This window comes from Ovis canadensis, chromosome 21 (assembly GCF_042477335.2).
Source record: "Ovis canadensis isolate MfBH-ARS-UI-01 breed Bighorn chromosome 21, ARS-UI_OviCan_v2, whole genome shotgun sequence".
Lineage (NCBI taxonomy): Eukaryota > Metazoa > Chordata > Mammalia > Artiodactyla > Bovidae > Ovis > Ovis canadensis.
In genome coordinates, this window is record NC_091265.1 from 46,158,022 (window position 1) to 46,182,565 (window position 24,544).

A 24,544-nucleotide genomic window follows, 5' to 3' on the forward strand; every position below is an offset into this window, starting at 1 on the left:
GCTCTGCATAATGGGATTATAATCATTCTCAGGGCTTGTCTCTCCTTTAATTCCCCAGAGCCCCGGGCTCACGGCAGGTTGTGATGCTCCCCCTGGGACAGTTTAGCAGCAGCATAACCTTTTCTGGACACAGGCCCTCCTAGGGTTGAATGCTGTGTAAACCTATTTGAAGATGCTATCATTGTCTGCGGATAGTGTTTCTCCCTGGACTCCCAGGGCAGAGCTGCGGGGCATTTTTAGGGTGAGCAGGAGGTGGACACAGACTCAGAGGCCCATCTGGGGATTCTCTGAGAGCTGAGACTCAGCTCTCCTTCTATGGAGTCTTAAGGCATGTGGTGGTGAGGTGAGCGAGACGGGTATCTTCATCTCCAATGGAGGGAGACTTCATAAAGCCTTTTTACCACACTAATGGAACCTTAAGACCTACATCTGTGGTCCCCATCCATTTTGGCACCCGGGGCCAGTTTCCTGGCAGAAAACTTTTCCACGGACCCAGGGCACAGAGGGATGGTTTGGGGATGAGTCTCATAAGAAGCATGAAACCTAGATCCCTTGCATGTAGTTCACAGTAGGGTTTCCGCTCCCGTGAGAATCTAATGCCACCACTGACCTGACAGGAGGTGTGCTCAGGTGGTAAGGGGAGTGATGGGGAGTGGCTGTAAATACAGCTGAAGCTTCACTCACTCACCCACTGCTCACCTCCTGCTGTGTAGCCCAGTTCCTAGCAGGTCCATGGCTGGGAGGCTGGGGACACCTGACCTACATGAGCCGAAGTGGTGTCAAATACAATCACAATACACACTCTGCTTTGCTTGGACACACACACGCATCTTCGAGCCCCTCACGTTCACTGCCACACATTGTATACCCGCTCCCTGTACCCACTGCCCAGCCAGAGACTCAACCAGACCTGGGGCCCAAGAGAGAAAAGTCTATAGCACATCCAAGGAAAACCCTGTACCGTGAGTCCTTTGTCTTACACTATTGTTGCTGTTTACCTCCCGTTCCATTTCAATGACTCCGAAGACAGGAGGAGTATGGGCTATACAGTATTCTCAAGGAGCATTCACACACTCCATGCTAATGAAGTCAAAGTAAATCACTATTAAGAATCATTTAGTGAGGTTTAACTTCAGACTTTAATAGACGCCCCCCTAATCTCTTCCCCACGGGACCTAAGAAACGTTGCATCTCGGAGCAGCTCCATTGATTAACGTAAGCATAATTTATACCAAGTCATGGTAGGATAGTGTAATAGCCATTCCATACTAAGCACCTTTTACTTGATAATACCAAAGCATTTTATAAACAGAAACAGGATGAAAGACGGTTCTAATTTATGGAGAGTGAGACCGAGGCACAGATTTCTCCCACAGAGAGTTAGGACAGGAATGCTTTTCCTGAAAAAGAGGACCACTCAGCTCCATTTTGACTTTGGTCCCTGTGGTTGGTGTTGAGTCCTGCTCCCAAGGCCACAGGTGTGAGGCTTTGTACCAAGGCCACAGAAATGGAGCCCAGAATCAAGGTCACCTCTGAAACTGACTGAGCCCCTTTGTAACCTTGTCAAAAGGCCCCTGATCATCACTAACCAGTTCTTGACTCCCAATTAAGCAAAGATGCCCACTCCAACAAGAGTCTTCTCCAATACCACAGTTCAAAAGCATTAATTCTTCAGTGCTCAGCTTTCTTCACAGTCCAACTCTCACATCCATACATGACCACAGGAAAAACCATAGACTTGACCAATCACCTAACACCAACATTCCAGCAGAAATTTTCTTTGTCTTAAGGCTATACAAACTGGTTATTAACCATGAAAACTGTCGGCTTTCCCTGGTCTATCAGGAGGTTGGCCCACTGCATTCATAGTGCCCACTTCATCTTTGTTCTTTGTTCTTAATAAACCCCCTCCCTTTTGAAATGTTCTGTGTTTGGAAATTCTTTTCCAATCCATGCTCAGACTGCCTCAACTGTTGGCAAAATGATGAACCCCCAAAGATGTACATGCTAGTAAGGTAATGCTTAAAATTCTCCAAGCCAGACTTTAGCAATATGTGAACCATGAACTTCCAGAGGTTTAAGCTGGTTTTAGAAAAGGCAGAGGAACCAGAGATCAAATTGCCAAAATCTGCTGGATCATCAAAAAAGCAAAAGAGTTCCAGAAAAACATCTATTTCTGCTTTATTGACTATGCCAAAGCCTTTGACTGTGTGGATCACAATAAACTGTGGAAAATTCTGAAAGAGATGGGAATACCAGACCACTTGACCTGCCTCCTGAGAAACCTGTATGCAGGTCAGGAAGCAACAGTTAGAACAGGACATGGAACAACAGACTGGTTCCAAATAAGAAAGGAAGTACGTCAAGGCTGTATATTATCAGCCTGCTTATTTAACTTATATGCAGAGTACATCATGAGAAATACTGGTCTGGATGAAGAACAAGCTGGAATCAAGATTGCTGGGAGAAATATCAATAACCTCAGATATGCAGATGACACCACCCTTATGGCAGAAAGTGAAGAAGACCTAAAGAGCCTCTTGATGAAAGTGAAGGAGGAGAGTGAAAAAGTTAGCTTAAAGCTCAACATTCAGAAAACTAAGTTCATGGCATCCGGTCCCATTACTTCATGACAAATAGATGGGGAAACAGTGGAAATAGTGGCTGACTTTATCTTTCTGGGCTCTAAACTCACTGCAGATGGTGATTGCGGCAATGAAATTAAAAGACACTTACTCCTTGGAAGGAAAGTTATGACCAACCTAGACAGCATATTGAAAAGCAGAGATATTACTTTGTCAATAAAGGTCTGCCTAGTCAAGGCTATGGTTTTTCCAGTGGTCATGTATGGCTGTGAGAGTTGGACTGTGAAGAAAGCTGAGCACTGAAGAATTAATGCTTTTGAACTGTGGTGTTGGAGAAGACTCTTGAGAGTCCCTTGGACTGCAAGGAGATCCAACCAGTCCATCCTAAAGGAAATCAGTCCTGAATATTCATTGGAAGGACTGATGCTGAAGCTGAAACTCCAATACTTTGGCCACCTGATGTGAAGAATTGACTCATTTGAAAAGACCCTAATGCTGGGAAAGATTGAAGGCAGGAGGAGAAGGGGATGACAGAGGATGAGATGGCTGGATGGTATCATTGACTCAATGGTCATGGGTTTGGATGAACTCCAGGAGTTGGTTATGGACAGGGAGGCCTGGCGTGCTGCGGTTCATGGGGTCGCAAAGAGTCAGACATGACTGAGCAACTGAACTGAACTGAACTGAAAGATGTCCATCTCCTGGAATATGTCACCTTACATGGTAAAAGGGGCCTTGCAGACCTGATTAAGTTAAAAGATGCTGAGATGGGAGATTATCCTGAATTATCTGGGTGGGCCTGATGTAACCAGCTGGGCTTCCCTGGTGGCTCAGCTGGTAAAGAATCCACCTGCAATGTGGGAGACCTGGGTTTGATCCCTGGGTTTGGAAGATCTTCTGGATAAGGGAATGGCTACTCACTCCAATATTCTGGCCTGGAGAAGTCCATGGATTGTATAGTCCATGGTGTTGCAAAGAGTTGGACAGGACTGAGCAACTTTCATGATCACGATGTAACCATGTGTGTGTGTGCAAGTGCTCATTCAGTCGTGTTCAATTCTTGGAAAGCCTATGGACTGCGGCCGGCCAGGCTCCTCTCTCCATGGGATTCTCCAGGCAAGAATACTGGAATGGATTGCCATGCCTTCCTCTAGGAGATCTTCCAGACCCAGGGATCAAACCTGCATCTCCTGTGTCTCCTGCATTGCAGGCGAGTTCTTTAACCACTGAGCCATCAGGGAAACTGATGTAACCTGATAAGAGCGGTGGGAGGAGCAGATTCGGTTGTAGTGGATGTGATGACAGAAGCAAGAGGTCGAGTGATGCCGAGGAGGAGCCACAAGCCAAGGGATGCAGGCAGCCTGCCTCTGGAAGCTGGAAAAGTCAGGAAACAGAGCTCTCTGAGAGCATCCAGAAACAGCCAGCGTTGCCCACACCTTGACCTCTGAGCCCAGCAAGACTCGGTTTAGACTTCTGGCCTCCAGAGCTGTAACACATCTGTGTTGTTTTAAGTCACTAAAGTTTGTAGTGATTTGTACACCAGCCATAGGAAACTAATACAGCCTCATTCAGCCTTTCTCAACTGGGGTTCCTCTTCTGAGCCAGGGCATCCAGAAAACAATGCAAGTAACTGTTTCTTCTTTTCTCCCAGGTATAACACATACCTAGCACCACTTTCGGAGAAGGCAATGGCACCTCACTGCAGTACTCTTGCCTGGAAAATCCCATGGACGGAGGAGCCTGGTAGGCTGCAGTCCATGGAATCACAAAGAGTCGGACACAACTGAGCGACTTCACTTTCACTTTTCACTTTCATGCATTGGAAAAGGAAATGGCAACCCACTCCAGTGTTCTTGCCTGGAGAATCCCAGGGACGGGGGAGCCTGGTGGGCTGCTGTCTATGGGGTCGCCTAGAATTGGACACGACTGAAGCTACTTAGCAGCAGCAGCAGCACCACCACCACTTTAGGGGCTTCCCAGGTGGGAATCTAACTGCCAATGCAGGAGCCGAAAGAGATGCGGGTTCAATCCCTGGGTTGAGAAGATCACCTGGAGAACAGAATGGCTACCCACTCCAGCATTCTTGCCTGGAGAATCCCATGGACAGAGGAGCCTGGAGGGCTACAGTCCGTGGGGTTTAAAGAGTTGGACACGATTGAAGCAACCTCTCACGCACACATGCACGCAGCACCATTTTAGCTGCAGAGGGAACACACTAACATCAATACAATGGCTGTCATTCCGGGCATTTGAGTTTCATTCTCTTGATGAGTCCTGTTGAGAAAGGTCTCCTGGCCTCACCTGCTCCCTGAGAAAGCCACGGGGTGTCCTGCCCTGAAAAGAGACCGAGGATCTGAGCAGACCTGTCCTGGCCTTGGGCACCAGCTCACCACATCTGGACATGCGGCACCAGAGGGTGGCGAATACATCCTCTGTGCTTAGCGTCCTTCACAGTGATTGAAAACATGCCTCCCTCAGTAACACCTCTGGGAAGCAGGTGGGAGAGGATGCCTGGGTCCCTTTCACAGAAGAGGGCCACGACACAGAGGGTGGCAAGTGAAAGGCAGAAGCTACCCAGATTGACACACTCCATCCTCTCCCCATGTGATGAGCACGAGCCACGTGATGACTGTGGACTAGCAGAGTCTGCACAAACCGAGATCGCAGGGCCAGCCCTCGCCTTCCAGAAGCTCACAGTTCTGAACAGAAGGCAGACAGGAAAAAGCCACTTCAATACGAGGTGACTAGAGAGCTTGGAAGAAGGCAGGAAGGGCAGCTTTATTTCCTCGTGAGAAGGGAGGTCAGGGAAGCCCTCCAGCAGGCAAGTTGAGCTGACCCTTGGAGTGGAAGTTAGCCGGACCAACATGGGGGAGAGGGGAGGTCCTAGTGAGGCACGCTGGGACTTGGGACCTGGGACACTTTGCTGTAGTGCTTGCACCTGGACAAATGTATCCTCGAGTAATAAAATACAAAGAAACTATAAAGGACTAAAAATAACTGCATGCATGCACTGTTGGGGCCAATTATCCACAACAAGATACAAGAAAACCAAAAAGCCCAACAGCCACTTCTGAAGAACTGGAAACAAAAACAGGGCACTGCACATGCTTCCTACACACACCACCTCCAAAGGGGTGGGCAGACCACTTAAGCCACCCATCAGCCTGAACCCTGGACACACCCTTACCGTCACTCCGTATAAGGAACCAGCTCGGCTCCCCTGATAAGTGAGAGAGCAAGAGAAATTGGTAGGGGCCCCAATAAAGTCTTGTCTGAATTTCTTGCCTGGCCTCTGGTCAATTTCTATTGATTAAGGAGGCCAAGCACCCTGGTCAGTAACATTTCCAAGGGGGAAGGAAAGTAGGTGAGGAAGCCAAGGCGTGTGAGGGAGCAGAGGGCACTCAGAGATGCCTCCAGCTCAGCTGGGCTGGAGTGAAGGGTGCGTGAGAGATCAGGGAGGAGAGAGAGGCCTGATTTTTGTCCTGAAGATCTTTCATCCTGAAGGTGTTAGGACGCCATCAAAGGAACAACAACCATTTAAAGACAGAGACTTCTGTGACCCCAATCTGGGACATTTGCCCATCTTTATGGCTAAGCTACTCAAGAACTTCATAATGAAATTTTAAAACCTTCTTCTGTTCAAGTGCATGCCTTCATGGTCCCACCTGGGTTGGGAGAGTTAAAGCTGTTCTTTGAACCCTACAGTCTTCTGATCTCTGGGAGACGAGACTATCCGTCTCCCACATGTGTCTCAGCTGCTCAGTCTTTCTGTCTGTCCATCGGTCTCTCCTCTCGAACCTGAGGGTTACACGCCTGTGTCTTTCTCCCCCTCCCACTCTCCTATCACGTTGTCACTCAGACATCCGGGAACATGCACAGTGCGCACTCAGCAGCCCCTGGAGGGGCTGAGGGTGTCTTCGAATCAGGCACTGGCCCCGCGTCTCTCTCTCCTCCCATCGCCATATTCATCAGCTCTTGCATCCAGTTTCCTATCGGTGATCCAGGTTGAAGAAAGAGGCCCAGAGGCCCAGTGATGAGAACATCCTTTTTTGTGAACTGAAAACTAAAATGACAGTAAGCAACTAGTAGATCCCAGTTCACAATGAAGCAAATATCGATGTCTGTGGTTGTATCGACCTTGAAGAGTTTTTTTTTTTTTTTTTTTAAAAGCAACAACAACATAACAAGGACTCTCAGGGTACATTATTATATACATGAGGAATCTGGACCAAACAGAAGATCCATCTTTTATGGTCATGAGCAACTCTGGTGTATAGCCTTGGCTTAAAATACACATCCGGAAGTGCAGGTAGAAAAAAAACACCCGGCTGTCCTGAGCGACGGTCTCTCCTGTTAGCACAGATCACGGCTCTCCCGGCCTCCTGGAGGGGGTCAGGGCTGAGAGTCACACGGAAAGGGGTGATTCTCAGAGCGTGTTTCAGTGATGGCTGGTAAAGCTGCTATGTTCTAAACTGTATGTTCTTAGCCTTAGCGCTTGTCTGGTTTCCTAGCTCAGTTTGGTGTTTCTGTTCAGTCGCTAAGTTGTGCCCAACTCTTTTGTGACCCCATGGAATGTAGCCCGTCAGGCTCCTCTGTCCATGGGATTCTCCAGGCAAGAATACTGGAGTGGGTTGTCACTTCCTTCTCCAGGGAATCTTCTCGAACCACAGATCGAACCAGGTCTCCTGCATTGGCAGGTGAATTTTTTACCATCTGAGCCACCAGGGAAGTCCTTCTTAGTTCAGGACCCATGGAAACTCCCAGGTCTATTCTCATCATCAAAGTCATTCTAAGATAACATGATATATTGAATAAAAACTCTGAGAGGCAGCTTTCACGAGTCATCTTGCTTCCACTTGTTAAAAACTGCTCTCAAGACCCCTTGCTGTTGCTGTTGTTCAGTTGCCCAGTCATGTCCGACTGCTTGCAACCCCATCGATGAACTGTATAAAAGGAGAAGACTCCTTGTACAGAATAAGTTAATATATCAGGATTTACATGAAGCAAGGTTGGGTGTGAGGGGTAGAGTGGATCCAGGGAAGTTCGGTGCCAGAAAATGCAGCACCAGAAATCTGTTTTCCTTTTATGGACAAGCATCTGTGAAGCTGTTAAAGTATCTCAGTATTTACTGAGGGAAAGTTGTGACCTCCACACTGGTGTCTGGTAGACATTTACATACACTGAAACCTACTCAACAAAAGCAGCAAAACTGTTTGCTATAAAGGCTACTGATTTTGGGATTTGAAAATACATTTCCAGTTCATACGGTTGCGATCCCTGTGGGATTCTCCAGGCAAGAATACTGGAGTGGGTTGTCATGCCTTCCTCCAAGAGATCTTCTGGACCCAGGGATCTGTAAGACCGGACCCCAGGGGCCATGATAGGCCTCCCCTCCTCTCCCTCCCACCAGCGGGGGAAGTCCCTAACGGAAGGCGCCTCCCAGATCCCGGGGACCAAAGACAGCACACTTCACCAGCTAAAGCCGCTCCACCCCAGCCACGTAGAAGGACCTGTCAGCCCGCAACGCCTTGGCCTGGCAACTTATCCGAACCCCCATCCATCTAGCCTGACCATCCCTCGCAACGAACTTATAAAAACCACCCCCAACACGGTCTGGGCGCGGACTTCCTCGACCTGCCTCGTTTGGGTCCAGGAACCCGCCCAGGAGTGCTTCGCCATTAAAAAGCCTGTTAGACACTCTTTTGATGTCCTGTTCGTCTTCACCTAACAGGATCAAACTCGCCTCTCTTGCATCTCCTGCCTTGGCCGGAGAGTTCTTCATCACTAGCGCCACCTGGGATGCCCATATGGTTGCAACAGCTCTTAAAGAAGATGTAAGCAGCCCTGCCGTGCCTGTGTAAACATTTGGTGGACAATGTAATATCAGACTCAGACTAAGATGTTGACAGTGTAAGAAGACTAAGACAATTGCACTTGAAAATTTCGTTGTTCAGTTGCTAAGTTGTGTCTATTTGTGACCCCATGGACTGCAGCACACCAGGATCCCCTCTCCTCCACTACTTCCCAGGGTTTGCTCAGATTTACATCCATTGATTCGGTGATGCCATCCAACCATCTCATCCTCTGTCATCCCCTTCCATCAGGTGGCCAAAGCACTGGAGTTTCAGCATCAGTCCTTCCAATGAATACTCAGCGTTGATTTCCTTTAGGATCGACTGGTGTGATCTTCTTGCAGTTGATCTCTTTGCACTTAAAAATACAGCAGTGTATATATTTTTATTTTCCTTGACAAGAACTCAGTGGTATGGAGTTTTTAGAAAATAAATATCTGCTAATAATGAGAGGAGAATGCAGATTTTCTATGATTATTCACAGAAGAGGCAAGGACAGGAATCTGTTTCTCTGGATGATATTTCTTGATTCTGATCAGCTCAGCATTCAATTGCTTTCAGTTATAAAGTATGGATTTCTATCTGTAAATACCCCTGCCCTGATTTGATGAAGAGAAAAACCCAAGGCAAAGCTCATGTCCAGAGAAACGGGCATCCAGGTGGATTTGGAGCCCCGGCAACGGCTGACAGCACACTGCTGATGTGATCCGTGTGTTCCACTAAAGGACTTAGTCGGCGGCATAAGAAGGAGGGTTTCGTCTTTCACGTGGGGATCTTCCAGCCTGGCATTCTGCCTCTATATTCCTCTGATTCGATCTAAAGGAGCTTTGAAAACTTCGAAGAACTTTCATGTTTTGCTAGTTTATCATAAGTGTCTATCTTAAATCAATATTATGATTTCAAGCATGGCCTAGGTAGATATAAGCCATCTTCAGAAATAACTTCTGACACAAGATAAGATGTACCTGCTGCTGGATCCAAAGCGAGGAGAGTCGAAGGCTAAACAGCATGCAGACTCCTCTGCTTTCCAAGAGTCCTTTCTATTTCTTCCTAATGACCAGTATTAATCATTTCAGAAGTATGTGGTCTTCTGACATTTTTATTCTACTAGACTTGACACAAAGGAGGGTTTTGATGTCCTGAGTTTCTTTTCCTGTGGAGTAGCTCCGTTCTCACAGGGCATGGCTCATACCAGGCTAACTTCTCCCTAAGCAGAACGGGGTTTCACTTTTTTAAAAAATCAATCCACAGAGGGAAAGTTAGGTGGTAGATTCTCACGACGAAATTAGCACTTGGCTTTCAAAATGTTAAGCTGAACTGGCGAGGGGTGGAGGTAAAGAGCAGCGCCAGCCGTGGAGGAAAGCTTCTCAAATTCTTACTCGTGCTTTTGCATAAGGGGTGATGACTTCTTTCATTTTTATCAGTGCTTTTTCTCAAGTGCTACAAGTTAGGAAGGAGAAAGACCAGAGGTGATGCCAGAGGTTTCTGTGGCTTACAAAGGACCCGTGGGACCAGAATTCCTCCTCAAGGGATGGGCAGCAAAGGATTTGGGTCTTCATCCGAGTGTCTGAAGTGATGGTCCTGTGCTTATTGGACTTCCTCGGTGGCTCAGATGGTAAAATGTCCGTTTGCAATGCAAGAGACCTGGGCTTGGTCGCTGGGTTGGGAAGATCCCCTGGAGAAGGAAATGGCAACCCACTCCAGTATTCTTGCCTGGAGAACTCCATTGACAGAGGAGCCTGGTGGGCTACAGTCCGTGGTGGTATGACCTATGGGCAAGTTATGGAATCTAAGCCTCAGTAGTTCTCATCTGCAAATGGGTATGACAGTCCGGGCTTTTTGTCACATGGCTGAGAGGATTAAGTAGGTGAATGCAGGCAAACTCAGCAAAGGACCTGGCCACAGGCCTCAGTAGCGCCTTCCCATGGCTGGTTCCAGCTTAGGGCATCAATATTAGAGAAACACAAGGAGATTATGAGAAGTTTTGCTTCTTTTCTGTTCTCACCATTCCCCCTCTCTATGGAAGGGGCCCAGAAGGAAGACTATGTTTGTAAAAGGAGAAAGGGCATCAAGTGGCCAAATTGGGGGACAGCAAAGCAGAGGACCAAAGGCACATATCACCTTGCTGCAACACCTTTTTGTGTGGGGAAGAGAGCTACCTCTATTATTTTTTAGCATATTCTCAAATTACACAGCTCTGCTTTTCCTCTCTGACCTGTGTTAGCATCCAATCTGCAGTTTCAAATGAGGTTTTGCAAACCTTATGCCAATGGTTTTCTTCTCTGACATGAGATGCTCACTGCCATGTGCCAGCGGAGCTGTTAGTAGAATGGACAGAGCATCCTACCTCATCCCAACCCCACTGCAACCTCTCCCACCCTCAGGAAGACAGGCAGTGAGGACTGGGCAGATGGCAGCTCTCCTGGCTCCTGAGAAAGCAGCGAGGGACGGTGGTGGTGACTCAGGTGTGGGAGGCTGCTCAGGCTTGAGCAAACCTCATCTAATCCCACTGGCAACTGAAACCTAATGGTCGGCCACGCAAGGTCTGACAATTTCAGGCAACATAAATGGCCAGTTCCGCCAGCCCCTCAGGCTACACAGAGGAGACTGGTGAGGGATGCTCAAAAGATAACTTGTCATCCCACAGCCCACTATCTTAGTTTATGATGTATGTGGTTTGACCCGGAGCCTTTGGTCCATCCTGCTTGTAATTCTCAAAAGGCAAACAAGGCAGCTGCCTCCCCCTAGAAGATAAAGGAAGAGACCAGGAGTTCTTGGGGCCAAGAGGACCCCTCCACTTCCCTCAGACAGAGCACAGGGCATCAGCTACCAGTGCCCACGTCAGGATTTGGTTACCCTGCCCAGAAAGACACACTTTCAAACAAGCAGCCATGGCTCACAGCAATTTTTTAATGGTGACTGTTTCAGTCCAGAGGTAAAAACAGTGTGACTCCTCTTGAGCCTGCCCAGGAGATCAGGGATAATGAGGACTAATTTGAGCATGTTTGTTTGGCTTTTTCGGCAGCAGAGTGGAACAGCAGCAGAAATACTGGCTCTTGGATCATTAAAGGGGCAAACACTTGAGAGGAGCATGGGCTCCCCTGGGGAGAAGCAGGATTCCTGGCTGCCAGCCGCCTGCCTGGGAGGACTAGCCCACCCATCACCCCCAGGACAGACCTCACTAGCTGAGAGCTCTCTCACTCCCTCTCTCTGTAGCTCTTCCAAGCCTCTTGAGCAGTTTTAACTGTGCCCACCTACCTCTTGCCATTTCACGCAGGCATGCATCCCCCTTAGCACTCTGCCCTCTTATCCATCAGAAAGAGGAGAAAGGAAGGGAGCCTCCTTGGGGAGCCTCTGCTCCCAGGAAAGTCTGCTCCTCCCTCCCATGCCCTCTGCCCACCCTCAGCTGCCCCAGCCCGGTGGCCCGGGGCAGAGAGGGGCCCTATTACCCTGGCCTGGGAGCCTCTCTTCCTGGTACTAAGGGATGGCCTTGGGCCGCCTGCTCTCAGCTCACTCTTGGGCTTTGCAAGCGCTGCTGCTGCCACCATCAGGCAGATGTAGGAACTGCATAGCTCACCTGGTTTTTAAGATCCCCAAACTTTCTATTTAATGTTCCAACAGCTCTTGACCAATGTGGTCCTAAGACAAACACAGGCCCTCTCCGCACCAGACACACGGACCCAGTGTCTTATGCAAGACAAAGGCTTCAGATTCCAGCTCCCCAAAGAAATGACACTTCCTGTGATCGTGGGGTAGACGCCAGCATCCTTAAGCAAGGCATAGAAAAGTGCGGGCCCTCGGACATAGAGAACAAAGCCACGGGGAGATTAATTGGCAGTTGTTCTCTCTCTGTGACCAGGGTACTGGGGCAGGGAAGGAAGGCGGTCGCTCCCTGTGCGGCACTGGGACGGGTCCCCAGGAGACAAGTCAAGTTCCTGTCCCCTGCACGCCTGCATGATGAGCCAGCCCGGCCCCATGCCACTCTGAAGCTGTCATAGCTCCCAGCATCGCCAAAGGTGACAGGTGGCCTGTCACACCGGAGCTGTGACACCTGTGACGCGTGCAGGCGGCTGACAGAGATGGGGACTGGCATACAGGAGAGAACAGAAGGCCCGACTGTTTCTTGGGAGGGGTCAGTGGCTGCCAGAGGGTATTTCTCTTGGCAGTGTTCCTGGTGACCCGATGGCCATTCAAGGCCTTGCTGGGAGAGGAAGAGCTTCCTATGGGGCAAGACCATACTTTAAACTCTCGGGGTCTTTCCTCTGTCCTCTGTGGGGGCGTCTCAGCTTCTGGTGTGTGGTGAAGTGAGGGTGTCAGAGGGACTGCTTTTTCTTTCTTTCACTTTTCTCACATTCCATTTTTTTGGCCACACTCGTGGCATGCAGAACTTCCCTGACCAGGGATTGAACCTGCACTCCCCTGCAGCGGAAGCATGGAGTCTTAACTGCTGGACTGCAAGGGAAGTCCATGCTTCAGTATTTCAATATTCATTCACCTCCTAAGTGCTGAGTAGTATGTGACACACAGGCTATAAAAGAAATGGAGGTTTTAATCAACCAGCTAAGAAAAGCACCTGCCTTGTGTTTGCTTTTGCTTTTGTCAAAACAGTCACAAAGGAGTTTCCCAGGTAGCATCTCCTTGGTTGCTATTCAGCCCAAAAGGCCAACCTATCATTTCTCCCTGGGAAGAGGGGACTGGAAACCTTGAATCCTCAAGGTAACACTGAAGGTCAGACAAAGGAAGGGATCAACTCAGGAAGAGTCTGGAGTAAAAACAAGGGAGAGAGCTGCAACTTGGGGTCACTGTTCAAAGGTTAGCTTCCCAATTTCCATAAGGAACCCCCAACGCCCTTCTCTGTGCCTGGGCAATGAGGACTCACACAGGTTCTAAGAACATGGCTCATCTCAGGCTCCAGCTTAGCAGCTTCTCCTGCATCCGTCCGTTTTGCTGATGTGGATCCACCAGCATCTTGAGATGCGCCAAGCCTTCTGGACCACACAGTCAGCTGGATGGGGAGCCAATGCAGTCATCAGCCGAACCGCTCCGAGGTTTATGACAGTAGATGACTCACTGCTATCACGGCGGCGAATGAAGCACCGCTTGCGGAAGGTCATATGCACACACTAAATTATCATCATTGTCATCCTGACCACCGTAATTATGGCCACTGCTGCTGCCACCAACCACAACCCAAGGAATCTGTCTAGTACCTGCAAGAAAATGAGCTGGACAAAGAGATCGGTAACACATCACAGACCTCCTACTGCTACTGCTGCTGCTAAGTCACTTCAGCCATGTCCAACTCTGTGCGACCCCATAGACGGCAGCCCACCAGGCTCCCCCGTCCCTGGGATTCTCCAGGAAAGAACACTGGAGTGGGTTGCCATTTCCTTCTCCAATGCAGGAAAGTGAAAAGTGAGAGTGAAGTTGCTCAGTTGTGTCTGACTCTTAGTGACCCCATGGACTGCAGCCTACCAGGCTTCTCCGCCCATGGGATTTTCCAGGCAAGAGTATTGGAGTGGGGTGCCATTGCCTTCTCCACAGACCTCCTAGATGGTAGAAGAATGTATTGTCTAAATAGCTTGCTGTTAATAGAAAATATTTAGGAACTCTTGGAATTTTGATGTCATCTAGGGCTGGAGGAAGCACAAGCTGGAATCAAGATTGCCAGGAGATGTACCAATAACCTCAGATATGCAGATGACACCACCCTTATGGCAGAAAGTGAAGAAGACCTAAAGAGCCTCTTGATGAAAGTGAAATAAGAGAGTGAAAAAGTTGGCTTGAGGCTCAACATTCAGAAAACTAAGATCTTGGCATCTGGTCCCATCACTTCATGGCAAATAGATGGGGAAACAGTGTCAGACTTTATTTTTCTGGGCTCCAAAATCACTGCAGATGGTGATTGCAGCCATGAAATTAAAAGACACTTACTCCTTGGAAGGAAAGTTATGACCAACCTAGACAGCATATTCAAAAGCAGAGACATTACTTTGCTGACTAAGGTCCATCTAGTCAAGGCAATGGTTTTTCCAGTGGTCATGTATGGATGTGAGAGTTGGACTATAAAGAAAGCTGAGTGCCGAAGAATTGATGCTTTTGAACTGTGGTGTTGGAGAAGACTCTTGAGAGTCCCTTGGACTGCAAGGAGATCCAACCAGTCCATCCTAAAGGAGATCAGTCCTGGGTGTTCATTGGAAGGACTGATGTTGAAGCTGAAACTCCAATACTTTGGCCACCTGATGGGAAGAGCTGACTCATTTGAAAAGACCCTGATGCTGGGAAAGATTGAGGGCAGGAGGAGAAGGGGACGACAGAGGATAAGATGGCTGGATGGCATCACCGACTCAATGGACATGGGTTTGGGTGGGCTCCGGGAGTTGGTGATGGACAGGGAGGCCTGGAGTGCTGCAGTTCATGGGGTCACAAAGAGTCGGACACGACTGAGTGACTGAAGTGAACTGAGTCTATTCTTCAACCTACTTCATAGGAACCAACTCTTCCATTATCATCATTATTATTTGCCAGCAGGAGATTCACTTTATTATTATTTTTACTGAAGTATGGTTGAATTACAATGTTGCATTAATTTCTGATGTAGAGCAAAGTGATTCAGTTGTACACACTTACACATTCTTTTTTAGTATTCTTTTCCATTATGGGACACTGGACACTGAATATAGTTCCCTGTGCTATACAGAAGGACCTGCTGTCCATGCTGACTCCTCCATTTCTGATGGCCGGAATTCCAGTCTGAGCCTTTCAGGAGACACTAGGGTTAGCTGCGGACACTCTTGGAGGTGCCACGGTCTCCTTCCTGCACCACGATGCAGGGTTGGCTTCACCCCTGAGCTTGTCCTGCCAGCACCACCTCCCCCCACCCTGCCATTTCCTGAAGTGAACAGACCAGACTGTAGAACACGTGGGTGGACCTGATGATGTTCTTTACTCTTGAATGAAAGGTTACTTTCTGCTAGAGATCAGGAAGCATTTCTAACATCTGAGTACAATCATTTAGCTTGTAACCTTGCTGCCCGTGATGCCAGGGAAGCTTAGCTGCCTCTTGAGAACAGGAAAGAAATCCCTGGCAGACTGTCCCCAGGCGCCTCTTGCTTGTCGCATCCTGTCCTAGTCTCCCTTTTTTATTTAGCATTCGTCCTCAGGCTGCCTCCACCTCAGCCTAGTCTGCCAGGGGCCCCAGACACTGGAAACTCTCATTCCCGGCACAGTCCATCAGACTAACAGTCCAGTGTGTAGTTGACCATCCCTGCTTCGGCCTTCTCCATGGTCCCATCCACGTTCTTTATCCAGTCCTTAAGTATGCATCTACCTACTACCCTTCTCTGCCTTCCCTCTAGAATCTAGATCAACAGTGAAAGTCATAGCTTACCACTTATTCTCTCGCTTACTTGTCCATCCTTTTACACATTACCATGTAGGAAGATGAATGAGCGTATTTCCATTCAATTCTACATTTTTAAGCCCCTTGTGAAACACAGGGAGTACCAAGAAAAGATAACATGTTGATCCTTCTCTTCTTTTTTTGTCCATTGAACCCATAGTATAGAGAGGATTACAACCACTAATGATTTTTCTAAAGAATAAACTTAATGCTGACAAGCCATCCTCAAAACGTTTAGCGCGGTATTCACGACCATTCACAAGCTTCCTCATCACGTGGTATCCCGGCCCCCAAGTAAACCACTGCTTCTGAACCCTGACATGCCTGTCCTACCTTCTGAGTACCACCTGGGACCCTCTTTCTTTGCAGCATCGAAAGAACCCTAGACATCTTTTACGATCAGTTCACCTCCTCTGCGAAGCCTTTGTTAACACCTTCAGCCAACCCTGCTGTTCTCAGAACACTCTGACTGCTCTGAGCTGTGGAACCGTAATGACAAGTCCAACTGTTTGCTCCCTGGCTAGTCTGAGAGCTCCCCTGGGGCAGAAACACACCCTTAGTCATCTTCCCATCAAAAGCCCCTGGCACAGTGCCCATCACACAGTAGGCCCCCAACGAGGGCTGGCTGAGTGGACAGGATGGAGCTTTGGTGTTATACAAAGGTGCTTCATCACAAAGGAAGGAGAAAGAAACGAGGTCCTCTGAGACCCAGACTGCATGGAGCCCCCGGGGAAGAGTGTGGAAAGGCGAAAATGATGTTTGGTAGTCATCGCTGCAACTGTCAGCACCAGATTTCAAATTCTTGCCTTCTAGACATCCGTTAGAAAGAATGTGAACTTGCAACATCTGTCCAGTGAACGCAGGCCAAGTAAGCAGACCACCAAGGTAATCCGGCCTGATGGGCACACCTCCTTTCAATAGTGACAAATGCGTGCCACGGCAGCGTTTGTTTCAGTGATCAAAAAAACAGCCTCAGGCGGACCTCCTTCACTTTGCCCATGAGGACAGTAACACCAGGTGGAAGATTAGAGGGAAAGCTCATCTCCCATTTCAGGAAAATGGCTGATGTGTTGTTAAGTCCTGGACATCACTATTTTTTAGCAGTAAGTGTTGTGTGCATGTATGTGTGTGTGTGGACAGGGAGCTCCCGGATGGGAGTAGGCTTGAAGTGGGCATGGTAAGGCTTCTGGACCCCTAGGAAGAATCTCCCTGTGGAATGTCAGGAGGTGTCTACATTTGGCTCCTTCCTTGCCTTAATATCCAGCCAAGAGATGGATGAATGTCCATCCTCCAGACTCCATGTCCCAGCCAGGCTGCAACAGAAGAACTCTGTAAGGAGCAGCAGTCACTTGCGCTGGCCACTATTTCCATGGCTTTAACTCGTTACCAGTGTGCCCAGGGAAAGCTGACATTTATTTAATCCTCATAGTGGTATTGACTGTGTACTCACGGAAACACTGTACGCTTACGGAACACATTTGTTTCCAAGCAGCTTATGCTAAATTGCAGTGATATAAAGGAAACACTTAACTAATATTGACATTTACTGACTTCTAAAAGTATACAGCCAGAATATGCACTTTTACCATTGACAGAGGAAGAAAAGGGGGAAAAAAGCATCATATTTGATCCTTAGCTCTTTCAGTGGGTTAGAAGTAAAAAGCTAATGTTAGATATGGTGGTGGAGATGCCCGGTCTATGGCAACTGTGTGGGTTCTGTTTACTCCTCAAGCTGAGCAGAAAGTGGGACCTAGCGTTCTTTGCCCACATGTGACAGAAGTATTCCACTGATCCATAAGACCTCTATATTCTGATTTGATGGGCTCACCGAACAGGCTTCCCCCGGGGGAAAGGAGATGACACATGATGACATATAGAGCTGTATACCATCTCAGTGCAGCAGACGTGGCATCGCTCCCCTAACAAAATCCCACTCCATTTGGAATACCAGGCGAAGTCATCACGGCCTGGCACAGGATGCTGGCAGGCTTAGCCCCTCACTCCCTTGTGGACAGTAGTGATGTGATATGAAGCTCGTCGGTGCAGATGTCCCCAGGGCAGCAGCTCCATGGATGCTGGAGAGCCCACTGACTTTGAGGGATCACTGAGGCCCCAATTATTGTGCTTGGAGAACCACCAATATGGTCAAGATTGGCACAGTGGTCAGAGTCCCAGTATGCATTTCAGCAAGTTTCTGGTCTTGCTGATCCCCTCCAATTAGAACAGGCCTATTCCTGGTGGGGGGTCGGGGCACGGCAGTGGAATTCAGGGTCCCAGTATTTCTAGACTGACCTTGATTTAAAAGGCCTGCACTGATTTTTCACCCAAAAGACATCTCAGCATCTTAGACGGATAAGAACAAAACAGCCAAGAAATGATGCTTAAGTCCGTGTAAACCCCTCCCCCCACCAATTACCCGGAGACCCTAAAATGAATGCTCCTGACCCTCCTCCCCAATCTTCCATCACAGGCAATTTTCTTTCCTCGTTCATGTTTTCAAAACAGTTTATCTTTTTATCTCCTTGGAAGAAAAGTACTCTGCAAATCAAAGGAATCATTAGTATTGTTATTATTTTGCTATTGAAATCTCTTGAATTCACTAGGGATTATTCATGTGCTTTTTTAGGGCTGCAAACATAATGCCGCCTAAGTCACCCCCACTGGGCTGAACAAAAAAGAAAAATTGCATCTTCGGGCTTACTGCCCTGTTCCACCCGGTCCCCTGCTGGCCCTGGCTCCTACCAACACAGGCGCACCAGGCAGAGGGCTCCTTGGTGGCAAGCCTGGCTCACTGCTGCCATATTCCAGGCAAGATCTGTCTTTGTAACCCCAGAGGGAGGCCCCCGTGGGATCCTAAGTGCAGTGTGAAGGCCCTGACCCCAGCCCACGCCCCTCTCCCCCTGGGACATTTCTCCTCCCTCCTCTATAGGTCTGGCTGGCAGCTGAGAACTCCCCACTAGGCAGCAGACACCGTGACCACCCCCAGACCCAGTAGATATGCCCAAGTCCCCATCACCCAGGATGTCTCTGAAAGAAGAAGTGGTCCCACACCCTTGGCATCTGTGCCTTGAACCTACCCCTCCAGACAAGCCATCAGGCCACTTGGGGTGCCCGTGGGGGAAGCCTCACACTTATCCCTTGCCCCATCCTTTGTTCTATGACGTTTCTGGGTAATGATAAATGCTTCCAAAGTTGCTGCTCACTCCCAGCTTCCTTGTCTAACGCCTTCTCAGCCTGTACCCCCAGCATCTCCTCCATACTCCTGGCTGCCTCAGCCACGCTCATGCTGTTTTCTAAGCCTCCCCACCAAGGGAGTTTCCTGCCAGTTGAAGCCTCTGGCGCTTGCTCCTCTGTTCTCATGCATCCTGCCAGCCCCAGCCTGGCCCCCTCTCTCTTCTCAGACCCTATTTTACCCTCTCTCTGCGAGTCGCTCTTCTGCTTCCCTGGAGATTCGCATCACCAAGAACCTCTACCCCTCTGATGGCCATCTGACAGCCCTTCTTGCAGCCTTTCTGCCAGTAAGTCAGGACAGCAAGTGGTTGAGATTCTTCCCAACAGGAAGATGGCACCCCGGATTAATCCTCAACTTAGAGATGCCTCTGATGGGCAAGTGCAAGTTTTCACTTTTGCCCCAAAACATCCAGAGCAGCATGGCACACACGCAAAGCCAACAAGAGAGTGGACTCCCGAGAATTAGAACTTTCAGACCCACCAAGTCACCAGGCAGGACAGGACACTCTGGGATGCTAGAGCAAAGCGTCACAGAGCAGGCAAGAGGGCGTGTTTCCTAGCAGCGGCCGAAGTAGGAGGCTCTGAGTCTGTACCACCACGTGTTCCCTGAACAGTCTCAGAACCTGAGCTCTGACAGGAAGCAGGGGGACCCCAGTCCTGCTGGGACATCGTCCCTCTGAAGACATTTACAATGTGGACGTGCAGGCTGGATGGGCTAGGTCTTGAAGATGAAGGAGGGCAGAGAAGGAAATCGTGGTGGGCAAACCAAAATGACAAAGGAAAGACAGAGCGAGTTCTAAGCGTGTGGATGACAAGAGAATCAATTCCTTTTCACCCAGGGGCAGAACATGCTTCTTCTCTGCAGGAGGCAAATTGTGCTGTGACATTATCCCTCTCTGTATGGAGCACGCCATCCGACAGCAGAGGAAGAGGCAGTCCCAGTAAGGGAGAAACCCACAAACGGCGCTCACTGACACCTCTCCACTGCCTTGTGGGGAGCTGGGCCCGGGGACACCGGCTGGGTGGGAACAGAGGCATGCCTTTTGGCTTTTCTACGGCCACCTCAAGAGTGACCAACACATACTTAACCTATTTGAAAAGCCCAAAGTTTATCAGATTAGGGGTATAGTACATCACTAACATAAATAATACCTAAATTTCCTTCTCTAAAGAGGTGGGATGAGAAAAAGTAACTTTGAATAGATATTTGACAAGCTAAAAGAGAAAGGAGGATTGAAATGTCTCTAAGAGTTGACCTAACTGTTTTGCTTTCAAAGTCTTTGGAGTGCTGTTTGGAGCATCCCCTCTGTATGGGTTACATGAGAGTTCTGTTTCCAGTGACTCCAGAATGACGTGCAGGTTCCCCTTGTGAGAGGCGTGGGGCAGCAGACGGATGTGTCACTAGAGGGCCACAGAAGGCCCTTAAAAGAGCCCTGGGCATTTGTTTTCGCCGAGTGCAGGGCCATCCCTGAGTCTCAGCACATTTCCTTGGAAAGCATCCCGGGAGGAAGGCATGCAGGAAATGGCATCTGATGGCGTGGCTCAGTGTGTGTCGGGTGGGGTGCAACCACAGTCAGGGGGATGAGAGAGGGCATCATTCAGAGCCTGGGGACGGGGGGAGGCTGGTCCTCTAGTGACCTGCTGAAAGTGGATATGCTCCATCTGATAACTTGATAAATATATGGTACCAGGCAGGGGTTGGCATAGTATATACCTTAAGCATACATGGGTAGAGGGTCAAATAGAACTCTCTGGGGAATTCACAACACTACAAACAACATCCACATTCACATCAATGCCCCCAATCCAGTCAAAAGATCTTCTATCCCAGTGAAGTCCATTAAACATTGTCCCACTTGACCCTTCATTCCTGCAGTCAGACACTGTCAACTCAAGGACCCTACCGTACAACGTTCAGTGATGTAGAGGATTCTCATTGGCCAGGTCCACTTAGGTCTCCTTGTCTTTCTTTAGGCCTGTTCTGGAGATCAGGAGTTCTCCAGAACTCCCTGTTCTGGAGTCCTGTGGACTATGCACCTCCCATCTGGTAGGGTGGGCAAAGCTGGCCAAGCTCAGAATAGCAAGAAACTCTGAACTGCATGATGCTGTGGTTCCTTCCCACTGCCCTCGGGGCTAAGAGTAGAAGAAACAGAGCATTTAATCTCCATATATTTAAAGATTCATATGAGGCAGCTCAAAAAATAGCTCCATACCCAGAAAGAAATAAGCAAAGTAGAAGATGGACGCTGCGATGATTCCAACAGTCAGAGAGGCACTTAGACACCTGCAGGCTTCTTGTGTCAACCTAGAGGAGAGTCTCAGCTCAACCTTCTAGCACAATCAGAGTAAAATGTGCACTGGTCTGGGGAACCTGGGTGTGGGAGGGCCAGTTAGATCCTCTATTTGGGGATTCTACATGCAACTTCCTGAGTGAGTGAATGGTAAGAGGCAAAGGAGGAGAGTGAGCATGTGTGCTGCTGTGTGTGTGCATCCATAAGTGAGCACAAACACATTCAAGAAGGAGGGTCATCTCCCCAAGTGGTAATAGAACCCAAATTGTTTCTATACCAGTGTTCTGAGATAGTCCTTATTCATTCAGCCTGAAAACTCTGGGGAAGGCAATTTATCTTCCTGCTGTTGTAGGGAGCCCTGGCGAGAGGCAACACAACCACATGAATACATGAGTGTGTGTGTGTGTGAGTGTGTACATCAGGATTATATACAAGCAGGGACACATGCTTGTGTCCCAGGTAGGGGAAGGGCCCCCAGGTTAAATCGGGAGGGTCAGAAGCAAAGTTTGACAAGGGGGAAATCTGCAGTGACCACAAGCACCAGTGGAGGAGCCGGGGAAGGAGGCATGGGTTTCAGCTTTCATCTGGCTTCTCCCTTTCAGGGGGAGGCATGGAGACACGCTGTTTGCTTGCAAAGCCAGCCACCCATAGCGGTGCTGTGCTTTCTGGAAAACTTTTACCCTTCATTTAATCAACAGATGGATGTGCTCTGTTGTGGATTTTTCTGAGAGAGTCCGGCTCCTCCCAGAGCTGTGCTGGCTGGCACAAACGCTGCCTCAGATGGCAGAGACAGCGGCCGGCATTCCAGGAGAGGGGAGAGGAAGCGGCCGACTAGTCCCTCAAACTCAATTCCACAGGTGACTCCGGATGCCACTGGCTATGAGGGCACTCTGGCCATCCTTTTCTGGAACAGTCCTCCCCTCCCTCCACGGCTACTGGCCCAGGGCGGCTCTCAGGGGCAGGGAGCCCAAGGGGGCCAAGTTCTTTTGGGAAAGTCCACCGACTTCTCTGCCACTACTAAGCTGCAGAGAGGAAGCCTCTGTACCAGGGGGAGGGGGGTGGATTTCATTTTCTGCCCTGAAATCTAACGCTGTGTAGGACTCAGAATGCACTCTTATTAAGAGAAGCGGATGACACGCAATGAAACTCTTTAGAAGCTTCCCCCCAAAACTGCACATCACCCCCACGCTCCATTCGGTCATCGCAGCCCCCTCCGCACGCCTTCTCTTCCGAATACATCCGTGCAAGGCAGACCTTCCTCGAGCTGAAATAGCCACCTCAACAGAGCTCTCCTTCCCGACCCTCTCCTTCTCCAACCTGCGTCTGGAGGAGAGGAGGCGCCCAGAAGTTCAGAACCGCACCGCACGGCCACAGAGATGCCGCCTAATTAACATACAGGGAGCATAAAGAACTCATTTGCATTGGAGAGTTTGAGCTGGATGTTGACAAGTGAGGGGAGAAAGTCACCCTCCCCTCCCGCAGCCCTGCCTTCCGAAGGAAAATAAACAGTACCATTTTGTTGCATTTTCAAAGGCAAAGAGGCGATGCCAGTGCCTCTCGGCCGGGCACCGGGAGACGCATCCATCAGTTCGAGTTCCCAAAGCCTGCCCACAATTCCTGCCCGCAGCCCTGACAACCCAGCCGACTTTCTCTGCAACTCCGGGCGGCGCACGGGTCCTACCTTGGCTGAAGAGGAAGAAGCAGACGAAGAGCAGGTCGAGCTGGAAAGGTCTCATTCCTCCGCGCGCCAAGGGGAAGCCGGCGGGGCAACTTGGGTTCGCGGTGAGTTTCTCCTGCTGGGCGGCTCGCGGTGCTGCTCAGCCTCCGCCGCGGTCCTCCGGGGTTCGCGCCGACCATCTGTCTGTCTGTCCGTCGGTCCCTCCGGGTGGCCTGGGGCTCCGTGCCTCGGGGGATCCGCAGCCCAGACGAGGCAAGTTGCCTGTTTTCTAGCCGCCTCAGGAAGCCGGGCTCGTCAGCGACGTCCCCTCTCGGAGCAGCTCCATCCTCTGGCGCTCGGCATCCGAGGCACCCAGCTTCCTCCGGCGGCTCCTCCCACAGCCAGCGCGCGAGCGAGCCAGGGAGCGAGTGACGAGTGACAGAAGGGCTCCTTTCACTGAAGCTGGGGCGGGGGGAGAGGGGGGGAGACGGGGCATAATTAAAGAGGAAACACTCGGAGAAAGGCGATCCATGCGAAAAGGAGGGTGTGCTGGTGGTGGAGCGGGGAGGCTCCTTTCTTTCTTTCCTTCTCTTTCTCCCCCTACATGGGGGGAAATTCAGCTTTTGTCACCATCACTGACCAAAAGGCATTTTGAACAGGGAGCGGAGCTGTGACTTTTTGTCCACAGGACATAATGTTGTTTAAAGGAGTGAAGTTAAGGATGGCTGGATATACCTAGCCTCAGTATAACAATACGCCTGCCTTGACTTTGCATGGAGTGGGAGGTGGGGGTGTTCGGGGGGTGTCCACCTTTCTCCAGGAAGGACTCGGCCAGTGTGTGAAGCGGGAGTCTCCGAGTTGGGGAAGAGATAAGCATGGTTTGCATTTGTGAGACTTTCCTAGGAGGGGGCTCAGTAATAAAATGGGGATGTTTGCACCTTGGTTTTGCTTGGCGATACTGCTAGAAAACAAAATGAAGGGACTGGAGGGAAAACAGGTAAGTGGGTGACACACGCCCCTTGATTATTATTATCCTGGTTTGTGCATTTCCTACCAAGGATGGGAGCTGCCTGGTTTTACATTTGGAAGCTCCCCTGTAAGGAGCGCTCCATCCCTCTGTGTCTTTTTTCCAAGAGGTGCTGTGAATCCTACTGCGAAGGAGAGGCCAAGGTCATAGGCAGTGCCTCCTAAGAACCTTCAGGTCTTTTTTTACCTGTCACCAAACTCACATTCAAATCAAACTCTATTTCCTCCCGGATATCAAAGCAAATTTACCTAGGTCTATTTACTTGATAGACTTTTAGCTATGCCTGGTATAAGCAGTGCATTTGGGGAAATAAAATTGCAGGCACAATCCATGCGTTCAGGAGCTCGAAATTTAGCGTGGAACACCTATAACTATAAGGACAGTTACAAATCAGAGAACACACCTAACTATCAGGATAGTTACAAAGCAACATATAAAAATGTACAGCAGTATGCAGAAGAAGGGGGTAATGAATAACGAGAGGGAAATGGAAGATGCT

The 24,544-nt window shown here is 49.4% G+C and overlaps 1 protein-coding gene across 2 annotated transcripts in view; it reads right to left on the reverse strand.

Annotated features, from left to right (window-relative positions):
* The window catches only part of KIRREL3 (kirre like nephrin family adhesion molecule 3), a 609,605-nt gene extending 586,203 nt beyond the window's left edge, over window positions 1–23,402 (reverse strand). Inside the window, exon 1 of one of the 2 annotated variants that reach the window (XM_069565440.1) lies at window positions 23,043–23,402. In XM_069565440.1, the coding sequence (XP_069421541.1) occupies window positions 23,043–23,097 (55 nt within the window). In that variant the 5' untranslated portion in view covers window positions 23,098–23,402. The remainder of the gene's footprint in view (window positions 1–23,042) is intronic. The other variant, XM_069565439.1, reaches the window with a different exon arrangement.
* Between the last annotated feature and the right edge of the window lie 1,142 nt (window positions 23,403–24,544).